This window comes from Ascaphus truei, chromosome 1 (genome assembly GCF_040206685.1).
Source record: "Ascaphus truei isolate aAscTru1 chromosome 1, aAscTru1.hap1, whole genome shotgun sequence".
In the NCBI taxonomy this organism is placed as follows: domain Eukaryota; kingdom Metazoa; phylum Chordata; class Amphibia; order Anura; family Ascaphidae; genus Ascaphus; species Ascaphus truei.
Genome location: NC_134483.1, coordinates 6,936,724 through 6,948,000, shown reverse-complemented (window position 1 = coordinate 6,948,000; position 11,277 = coordinate 6,936,724). Strand labels below are relative to the sequence as shown.

General features: G+C 54.1%; 1 protein-coding gene across 10 annotated transcripts in view; it reads left to right on the top strand.

Annotated features, from left to right (window-relative positions):
- RUSC2 (RUN and SH3 domain containing 2) overlaps positions 1-11,277 on the top strand; it is a 149,528-nt gene that overhangs the window by 102,172 nt on the left and 36,079 nt on the right. For 7 of the 10 annotated variants that reach the window (XR_012789598.1, XM_075578748.1, XM_075578486.1 and 4 more), the window contains 2 exons: positions 2,610-3,419; positions 3,968-4,165. Coding sequence is in view for 9 of the 10 variants with exons in the window: in XM_075578748.1 (XP_075434863.1) it covers positions 2,610-3,419; positions 3,968-4,165 (1,008 nt within the window). In the remaining variant the exon portion in view is untranslated. The remainder of the gene's footprint in view (positions 1-2,609; positions 3,420-3,967; positions 4,166-11,277) is intronic. The other 3 variants (XM_075579044.1, XM_075579210.1, XM_075579124.1) reach the window with 3 other exon arrangements.

The following is an 11,277-nucleotide window of genomic DNA, read 5'->3' as shown; positions in this document are numbered from 1 at the left end:
CTCCCGGGGCAGAATGGGGGAACACCGCGCAGCCACCACTGCCAGCCCCCGCGCCCATCTCCCGAACCAAGGGGACAGGGGGGGGGGGGAGGGAGCGCCAGGACAGGAGGCAAAGGATCAAAAACTCACCTCCTATCCCCCCGGGCGGGCAGAGGGGGGGAGACACCGCGCAGAAGAGCCAGGAGCCGCGGGCAGAGACACACACCACGTGTGCTCTGCCGCAGGAAGCGGAAGCCCCGCCCCCAGGCACCCTTCCTTCCTCCATTCCACATGCAGGTCCTTGGTGAAGGATGATGCCGGGGGCGGGGCTTAATGCCGGGACGCTGGGGATTGGCCAACAAGGTAGGAAACTGCCAGGGGGGGGGAGGCATTAAAAAAAAAAAATACTTACCAGCCGGGGCTGCTGCAGTCTCCTCCTCCGCGCCGCCGCCGCAGACTCGCGCACAGCGCACAGTGCACCGCAGCTAATTACTCGCGCACAGCGCACAGTGCACCGCAGCTAATTACTCGCGCACAGCCGGCAATAAAAAAAAAAAAAACGGGACACATTGAGGAATATCCGGGACATTTCCGGTACACACAGAAAAGCGGTACAGCTCCCGAAAAACCGGGACTGTACCGGCAAAAGGGGGACGGGTGGTCACCCTATATATAACAGATATTCTGCACGCCTCTTCTTACACATTGTGCCTGGATATACATATATAATAGATATTCTGCACGCCTCTTCTTACACATTGTGCCTGGATATGCATATGTAATAGATATTCTGCACGCCTCTTCTTACACATTGTGCCTGGATATACATATATAATAGATATTCTGCACGCCTCTTCTTACACATTGTGCCTGGGTATACATATATAATAGATATTCTGCACGCCTCTTCTTACACATTGTGCCTGGATATACATATATAACAGATATTCTGCACGCCTCTTCTTACACATTGTGTCTGGATATACATATATAATATATATTCTGCACGCCTCTTCTTACACATTGTGCCTGGATATACATATATAATATATATTCTGCACGCCTCTTCTTACACATTGTGCCTGGATATACATATATAATATATATTCTGCACGCCTCTTCTTACACATTGTGCCTGGATATACATATATAATAGATATTCTGCACGCCTCTTCTTACACATTGTGCCTGGATATACGGTACATATATAATAGATATTCTGCACGCCTCTTCTTACACATTGTGCCTGGATATACATATATAACAGATATTCTGCACGCCTCTTCTTACACATTGTGCCTGGATATACATATATAATAGATATTCTGCACGCCTCTTCTTACACATTGTGTCTGGATATACATATATAATATATATTCTGCACGCCTCTTCTTACACATTGTGCCTGGATATACATATATAATAGATATTCTGCACGCCTCTTCTTACACATTGTGCCTGGATATACATATATAATAGATATTCCGCACGCCTATTCTTACACATTGTGCCTGGATATACATATATAATAGATACACATTGGAAGAGGCTTTTGTGTTCAGATGGAGGTGCAGTATAGGAAGATATAACAGCTGCCATATCTGGGTCAGAAAGCCTAGCATCAGAACACAAATATACAATACAGCCCGGGCTTGATGGGACTTTTACTCCACAGAGGGGAAGAGGGCTGCAGTTAGGAGCTCGGTACCACAACCTATGAAGTGCCCATCCAATATTCACAACAGAGTTGGAAAAGCAAAGTAACAGCAGCGCACAGCCAATGGGCTGAGGGTCAAAATAGTAATATAAATACGTTTATTTGTTAGGGCGTAACCAGGAAGGGGGTACAGAGACCCCCCGATGCGTGTGAACCTGTGGTGCTTTATCACGGGGTTTATTTGAATTGACGTTCCCGGGGAGGGTTGGATGTGTGCTTTCATTCTCTCACCTGACCTCAGGGTATGTTTTGCTATTCGGAAGATTGCAAGTCTTCTCATCACTCCGAACTTTCTCAGTAACTTGTACCCCTTCTTTTCTGGGTATTCTGGGTATTATTATTGAAGATTCTGGTTTAAACTACTTGAGCAAATCACAACGCCCTATGTGACTGTACCTGCCATTTTAAAAGTTCCCTGAAAAATATATCTTGCATCGGGAGTCATTCAAATGAAAAAACCTCTCAGTGTTAAAGTAGCATTGAAACGATTTCTATGTTGCTATGTTCCAAACAGCAGACTGTCTATTACTCTGAAAGCTGTAATAATATTAATGTGTTACACTTTGTAATATAATGTTACATATCAGCTGCAGCATGTCACTGACTGCAGCTCACGGTTAGAAGGCAGCCATTTCATTAGGCACACATTCAGGATTTTGACAGCTTTACAACAGGAACGCCAAACGATTGCCAGATTATGTAAGAACGTAGAATTGTACATTGTCACACGCTTTACTTATAAAAATAAGAAATAGTGAAAATAATGGGAAAGTAGTATGCTGCTTTAAATTGGGCTGTTCCTGCAGAGGGCATCATGGATATGAGTCGTGTAGCGGCATAGTCCGGCTTGACCAGCTGCTCCCTACATCCCTTCCTTGCTTCTTCTTGACTTGCAATGTCTCTGTCTTCACAGGGGTCAGTGCAGAGGCCAAGCCTGTGTTCCGCTATAGCAAGGACCAGCGTCCGACCACCCTACCCATCCAGCCGTTTGTTTTCCAGCATCACTTCAGCAAGCCCAAGACGCGACCCCTGCACAGCCACTTCACCTCCAGCCGGTCCCAGCTGTACGGCTTGTCCAGCAGCCGCTCCTCCAGCCAGCACAACATCTCCGACTCCCAGTTCTCAGCCACTCGAGCTGGTCAATCTGAGGGGGCCGCCAACCAGGCCAAGGGGACCAGTGCAACAGGAAAATGTTCCCTGGATGGGGTGATGAACATTAGAGATGAACAGAATAAGAAACTAGCTCCTGACACGACTCGGCCATCTCCTCTGGGCAGTTATTCTCCGGTTAGGAGCAATGCTACTTTTTTTCAGGGCATGGGCTCTGGCTCCTCTAGTTCACCATCTCCAGAGAAAGCCAAGGAGACCCAGCCTCCCCGCAGCCGCTCCTGCCCGTTGTCAGACAATCTGCTGCCTGTTAGGGCATCCCTGGCCAGAGGGACCACCCTACCCGGAGCTGCAAAGCCCAATGGGAATTATGAAGTCTCACCCAAACCTGAGACTCAAAGGTCAGCGGCTAAGAAGGATCCATTGAAGGAACCCAACACACAAGTGTCGAAACATGGACTTCCTCCCATCACTTCCTTACCTCTTATGAGCACGGTGCTCAATGAGGGGAGCCAAGCCGAGTCTCCAAGAAGTGAAGAGGAGAAAGGGAAGCAAAGCTCGGAGAGCATCATGATGTTCCGGCCCGTTAATGGTACGGCAGAGCCACCGTCTGCTTGTATGTATCCAAAGCTCTAGTGTTCCCAGGGTAAAAGCAAAGAGGCAGAAAGGACCTATAACCCATTCACTACAGCCTACACCATAAGGGGATACAAGTGACACACAGAGTCCGGGTGATCCACCACAAGCTGACACAATGACACAAGGGACTTAGTAACTATCTAGTCTGTCAACCCCACCACAGGGTAATATGGAGACAATAGAGACTTCATAAAGTCTTCATTCTACTGTAGGGTGACACATAGCACATGACATATCGTGTTTCCTATAAAGTAGGGTGATGTCAACACAGACACAGGACATCTGGGCCTCATTTAAAGCGTACTTTCCCTTCTAGCACAGGTGTCCCTGACACTAACAAAGAGTCACAGCTTGTTATAATACATTGATAAGGAGAGAAGATCACCACTCAAACCCGATATCTGTAATAATACACTGTCTGATCTCTGAATAACGGTCTGATTCTGTCACTAACCCTCTCCTCTCTCTGCTTCTCTTTCCTCTCTCTCTCTGAATGGTCGCTGCCGCCTCTTTGGGATGGTATAGCCAACCACCTGTCTCCCCAAGCTTTGAAATGGCGGGAGTACAGGCGTAGGAACCCGCTGGGCCTTGAGCGCGTTCACGGGTTAGCAGGGATGTCCGGGAGTCTGGACAGGAGGCAGGAGACCAAGATAACGCGCCGGAGCCATTTCTTCGACTTTCCCAGCAGTATCCACAGCAACCACCTGCACGCACGGCCTAACGGTGCGGACTGGCGGCGCCTCGCTCATCCTTAACGTCACGCGCCTCCTCGGGCTCTGCTACGTAGATATTATCACCTTGTCATCAGGGCAGATCACTCGGGCTCTGTATGAATGATATGCAGAGCATCTCACCTCCCAGGCTCTGTATGATACGCAGAGCATCTCACCACCCAGGCTCTGTATGAATGATATGCAGAGCATCTCACCTCCCAGGCTCAGTATGAATGAAATGCAGAGCATCTCACCTCCCAGGCTCTGTATAAATTATATGCAGAGCATCTTACCTCCAGGGCTCTGTATGATACGCAGAGCATCTCACCTCCAGGGCTCTTTATGAATGATATGCAGAGCATCCCTCCTCCCAGGCTCTGTATTAATGATATGCAGAGCATCTTACCTCCAGGGCTCTGTATGATACGCAGAGCATCTCACTTCCCAGGCTTTGTATGAATGATATGCAGAGCATCTCACCCCCAGGGCTCTGTATGATATGCAGAGCATCTCACCTCCCAGGCTCTGTATGAATGATATGCAGAGCATCTCACCTCCCAGGCTCTGTATGAATGATATGCAGAGCATCTCACCTCCCAGGCTCTCTATGAATGATATGCAGAGCATCTTACCTCCCAGGCTCTGTATGATACGCAGAGCATCTTACCTCCCAGGCTCTGAATGATACGCAGAGCATCTTACCTCCCAGGCTCTGTATGATGCGCAGAGCATCTCACCTCCCAGGCTCTGTATGAATGATATGCAGAGCGTCTCACCTCCATGGCTCTGTATGAATGATTTGCAGAGCATCTTACCTCCCAGGCTCTGTATGATGTCCAGAGCATCTCACCTCCCAGGCTCTGTATGATATGCAGAGCATCGTACCTCCCAGGCTCTGTATGATATGCAGAGCGTCTCACCTCCCAGGCTCTGTATGAATGATATGCAGAGCCTCTCACTTCCCAGGCTCTGTATGATACGCAGAGCATCTCACCACCCAGGCTCTGTATGAATGATATGCAGAGCATCTCACCTCCCAGGCTCTGTATGAATGATATGCAGAGCATCTCACCTCCCAGGCTCTGTATGTATGATACGCAGAGCCTCTCACCTCCCAGGCTCTGTATGATACGCAGAGCATCTCACCTCCCAGGCTCTGTATGATACGCAGAGCATCTCACCTCCAAGGCTCTGTATGAATGATACGCAGAGCATCTCACCACCCAGGCTCTGTATGAATGATATGCAGAGCATCTCACCTCCCAGGCTCTGTATGAATGATATGCAGAGCATCTCACCTGCCAGGCTCTGTATGTATGATACGCAGAGCGTCTCACCTCCCAGGCTCTGTATGATATGCAGAGCCTCTCACCTCCCAGGCTCTGTATGATACGCAGAGCATCTCACCTCCCAGGCTCTGTATGAATGATACGCAGAGCCTCTCACCTCCCAGGCTCTGTAGGATACGCAGAGCATCCCTCCTCCCAGGCTCTGTATGATATGCAGAGAATCTCACCACCCAGGCTCTGTATGAATGTTATGCAGAGCATCTCACCTCCCAGGCTCTGTATGACACGTGCTGCTTTGTGTGTGGGTGGATCCCTGTGCAGCTCTGCGTGTGGGTGGATCCCTGTGCTGCTCTGCGTGTGGGTGGATCCCTGTGCTGCTCTGCGTGTGGGTGGATCCCTGTGCTGCTCTGCGTGTGGGTGGATCCCTGTGCTGCTCTGCGTGTGGGTGGATCTGTCTGCATTGTGCTTCTCTCATTGCAATGATTTGTGATGACCTGGATAACCAGGCCGGGTTAGAATAGGATGACCTGGATAACTAGGCCGGGTTAGATTCGGATGACCTGGATAACCAGGCCGGGTTAGAATAGGATGACCTGGATAACTAGGCCGGGTTAGATTCGGATGACCTGGATAACCAGGCCGGGTTAGAATAGGATGACCTGGATAACCAGGCCGAGTTAGAATAGGATGATCTGGATAACCAAGCCGGGTTAGATTCGGATGACCTGGATAATCAGGCCGGGTTAGATTCGGATGACCTGGATAACCAAGCCGGGTTAGATACGGATGACCTGGATAACCAGGCCGGGTTAGATACGGATGACCTGGATAACCAGGCCGGGTTAGAATAGGATGATCTGGATAACCAGGCCGGGTTAGAATAGGATGACCTGGATAACCAGGCCGGGTTAGAATAGGATGACCTGGATAACCAGGCCGAGTTAGATTCGGATGACCTGGATAACCAGGCCGGGTTAGAATAGGATGACCTGGATAACTAGGCCGGGTTAGATTCGGATGACCTGGATAACCAGGCCGGGTTAGAATAGGATGACCTGGATAACTAGGCCGGGTTAGAATAGGATGATCTGGATAACCAAGCCGGGTTAGATTCGGATGACCTGGATAACCAGGCCGGGTTAGATTCGGATGACCTGGATAACCAGGCCGGGTTACATTCGGATGACCTGGATAATCAGGCCGAGTTAAATTCGGATGACCTGGATAACCAGGCCGGGTTAGAATAGGATGACCTGGATAACTAGGCCGGGTTAGATTCGGATGACCTGGATAACCAGGCCGAGTTAGATTCGGATGACCTGGATAACTAGGCCGGGTTAGAATAGGATGATCTGGATAACCAGGCCAGGTTAGATTCGGATGATCTGGATAACCAGGCCGGGTTAGATTCGGATGATCTGGATAACCAGGCCGGGTTAGATTCGGATGATCTGGATAACCAGGCCGGGTTAGATTCGGATGACCTGGATAACCAGGCCGGGTTAGATTTGGATGATCTGGATAACCAGGCCGGGTTAGATTGGGATGACCTGGATAACCAGGCCGGGTTAGATTGGGATGACCTGGATAACCAGGTCGGGTTAGATTCGGATGACATGGATAACCAGGCCGGGTTAGATTGGGATGACCTGGATAACCAGGCCGGGTTAGATTCGGATGACCTGGATAACCAGGCCGAGTTACATTCGGACGACCTGGATAACCAGGCCGGGTTAGAATAGGATGACCTGGATAACGAGGCCGGGTTAGATTCGGATGACCTGTATAACCAGGCCGGGTTAGATTCGGACGACCTGGATAACCAGGCCGGGTTAGAATAGGATGACCTGGATAACCAGGCCGGGTTAGATTCGGATGACCTGTATAACCAGGCCGGGTTAGATTCGGATGACCTGTATAACCAGGCCGGGTTAGATTCGGATGACCTGTATAACCAGGCGGGGTTAGATTCGGATGACCCGGAGGCTAGTGGGCAGTGCGGACGTATTTACTGATCCATATTTTATTTCTAACTAGTTTTAGTGAACACGTCTTTTCACATCCACCGCCACTGCCACCGCCACCGCCAACTAGTTTTACCTTCAAACAAATATATACCGAACTGTATTCAGCTCGTTCTGCTTCAGCACTAATCCATATGTCGTTGCTAATTAGTGCTGCGTAAACGAGTCCGTTCCTAGCTCTTGCTCGCTCACTAATGCTACCTTACTCTTCAATAGCTCTGCTCCCACTAACCACACCTGCTTTTGCTTTCTATAATATTTGTTTCCCAAACGAGTTCTGCCATAACTAGTTCTAACTAACTAGTTCTAACTAACTAGTTCTGACTAACTAGTTCTAACTAACTACTACATTTCCCGGCACATGTTGCTGCGGTGACGAGTTCTGTGCATGTTCCTGATCAGGCACAGATAATCTGTAACTAGTTTTGCTTTAACACTAGTGTACATTTGGCATAGGAAACTAGCGGTGTTTCATCTTACCCAGGACAGCCGTGTCTGTAACTAGTTCTGCTTTATCACTAGTACAGGTTGCATGTTAGTGTACTGCTGGTAACCAGCCGTGCGGTATAACGCCCGGTCCTGCTCTGCCGTGCGGTATAACGCCCGGTCCTGCTCTGGCGTGCGGTATAACGCCCGGTCCTGCTCTGGCGTGCGGTATAACGCCCGGTCCTGCTCTGGCGTGCGGTATAACGCCCGGTCCTGCTCTGGCGTGAGGTATAACGCCCGGTCCTGCTCTGGCGTGCGGTATAACGCCCGGTCCTGCTCTGGCGTGCGGTATAACGCCCGTTCCTGCTCTGGCGTGCGGTATAACGCCCGGTCCTGCTCTGGCGTGCGGTATACCGCCCGGTCCTGCTCTGGCGTGCGGTATAACGCCCGGTCCTGCTCTGGCGTGCGGTATAACGCCCGGTCCTGCTCTGGCGTGCGGTATAACGCCCGTCCTGCTCTGGCGTGCGGTATAACGCCCGGTCCTGCTCTGGCGTGCGGTATACCGCCCGGTCCTGCTCTGGCGTGCGGTATAATGCCCGGTCCTGCTCTGGCGTGCGGTATACCGCCCGGTCCTGCTCTGGCGTGCGGTATAACGCCCGGTCCTGCTCTGGCGTGCGGTATAACGCCCGGTCCTGCTCTGGCGTGCGGTATAACGCCCGGTCCTGCTCTGGCGTGCGGTATAACGCCCGGTCCTGCTCTGGCGTGCGGTATAACGCCCGGTCCTGCTCTGGCGTGCGGTATAATGCCCGGTCCTGCTCTGGCGTGAGGTATAACGCCAGGTCCTGCTCTGGCGTGCGGTATAACGCCCGGTCCTGCTCTGGCGTGCGGTATAACGCACGGTCCTGCTCTGGCGTGCGGTATAACGCCCGGTCCTGCTCTGCCGTGCGGTATAACGCCCGGTCCTGCTCTGGCGTGCGGTATAACGCCCGGTCCTGCTCTGCCGTGCGGTATACCGCCCGGTCCTGCTCTGGCGTGCGATATAACGCCCCGTCCTGCTCTGGCGTGCGGTATAACGCCCGGTCCTGCTCTGCCGTGCGGTATACCGCCCGGTCCTGCTCTGGCGTGCGGTATAATGCCCGGTCCTGCTCTGGCGTGCGGTATAACGCCCGGTCCTGCTCTGGCGTGCGGTATACCGCCCGGTCCTGCTCTGGCGTGCGGTATAACGCCCGGTCCTGCTCTGGCGTGCGGTATAACGCCCGGTCCTGCTCTGGCGTGCGGTATAACGGCCGGTCCTGCTCTGGCGTGCGGTATAACGCCCGGTCCTGCTCTGGCGTGCGGTATAACGCCCGGTCCTGCTCTGGCGTGCGGTATAACGCCCGGTCCTGCTCTGGCGTGCGGTATAACGCCCGGTCCTGCTCTGCCGTGCGGTATAACGCCCGGTCCTGCTCTGGCGTGCGGTATAACGCACGGTCCTGCTCTGGCGTGCGGTATAACGCCCGGTCCTGCTCTGGCGTGCGGTATAACGCCCGGTCCTGCTCTGGCGTGCGGTATACCGCCCGGTCCTGCTCTGGCGTGCGGTATAACGCCCGGTCCTGCTCTGGCGTGCGGTATAACGCACGGTCCTGCTCTGGCGTGCGGTATAACGCCCGGTCCTGCTCTGGCGTGCGGTATAACGCCCGGTCCTGCTCTGCCGTGCGGTATACCGCCCGGTCCTGCTCTGGCGTGCGGTATAACGCCCGGTCCTGCTCTGCCGTGCGGTATAACGCCCGGTCCTGCTCTGGCGTGCGGTATACCGCCCGGTCCTGCTCTGGCGTGCGGTATAACGCCCGGTCCTGCTCTGCCGTGCGGTATAATGCCCGGTCCTGCTCTGGCGTGCGGTATAACGCCCGGTCCTGCTCTGGCGTGCGGTATAACGCCCGGTCCTGCTCTGGCGTGCGGTATAACGCCCGGTCCTGCTCTGGCGTGCGGTATACCGCCCGGTCCTGCTCTGGCGTGCGGTATAACGCCCGGTCCTGCTCTGGCGTGCGGTATACCGCCCGGTCCTGCTCTGGCGTGCGGTATAACGCCTGGTCCTGCTCTGGCGTGCGGTATAACGGCCAGTCCTGCTCTGGCGTGAGGTATAACGCCAGGTCCTGCTCTGGCGTGCGGTATAACGCCCGGTCCTGCTCTGGCGTGCGGTATAACGCCCGGTCCTGCTCTGGCGTGCGGTATAACGCCCGGTCCTGCTCTGGCGTGCGGTATAACGCCCGGTCCTGCTCTGGCGTGCGGTATAACGCCCGGTCCTGCTCTGGCGTGCGGTATAACGCCCGGTCCTGCTCTGCCGTGCGGTATAACGCCCGGTCCTGCTCTGGCGTGCGGTATAACGCCCGGTCCTGCTCTGGCGTGCGGTATACCGCCCGGTCCTGCTCTGGCGTGCGGTATAATGCCCGGTCCTGCTCTGGCGTGAGGTATAACGCCCGGTCCTGCTCTGGCGTGCGGTATAACGCCCGGTCCTGCTCTGGCGTGCGGTATAACGCCCGGTCCTGCTCTGGCGTGCGGTATAACGCCCGGTCCTGCTCTGGCGTGCGGTATAACGCCCGGTCCTGCTCTGGCGTGCGGTATAACGCCCGGTCCTGCTCTGGCGTGCGGTATACCGCCCGGTCCTGCTCTGGCGTGCGGTATAATGCCCGGTCCTGCTCTGGCGTGCGGTATACCGCCCGGTCCTGCTCTGGCGTGCGGTATAATGCCCGGTCCTGCTCTGGCGTGCGGTATAACGGCCGGTCCTGCTCTGGCGTGCGGTATAACGCCCGGTCCTGCTCTGGCGTGCGGTATAACGCCCGGTCCTGCTCTGGCGTGCGGTATAACGCCCGGTCCTGCTCTGGCGTGCGGTATAACGCCCGGTCCTGCTCTGGCGTGCGGTATAACGCACGGTCCTGCTCTGGCGTGCGGTATAACGCCCGGTCCTGCTCTGGCGTGCGGTATAACGCCCGGTCCTGCTCTGGCGTGCGGTATACCGCCCGGTCCTGCTCTGGCGTGCGGTATAACGCACGGTCCTGCTCTGGCGTGCGGTATAACGCCCGGTCCTGCTCTGGCGTGCGGTATAACGCCCGGTCCTGCTCTGGCGTGCGGTATAACGCCCGGTCCTGCTCTGGCGTGCGGTATAACGGCCGGTCCTGCTCTGGCGTGCGGTATAACGCCCGGTCCTGCTCTGGCGTGAGGTATAACGCCCGGTCCTGCTCTGGCGTGCGGTATAACGCCCGGTCCTGCTCTGGCGTGCGGTATAACGCACGGTCCTGCTCTGGCGTGCGGTATAATGCCCGGTCCTGCTCTGGCGTGCGGTATAACGGCCGGTCCTGCTCTGGCGTGCGGTATAACGCCCGGTCCTGCTCTGGCGTGCGGTATAA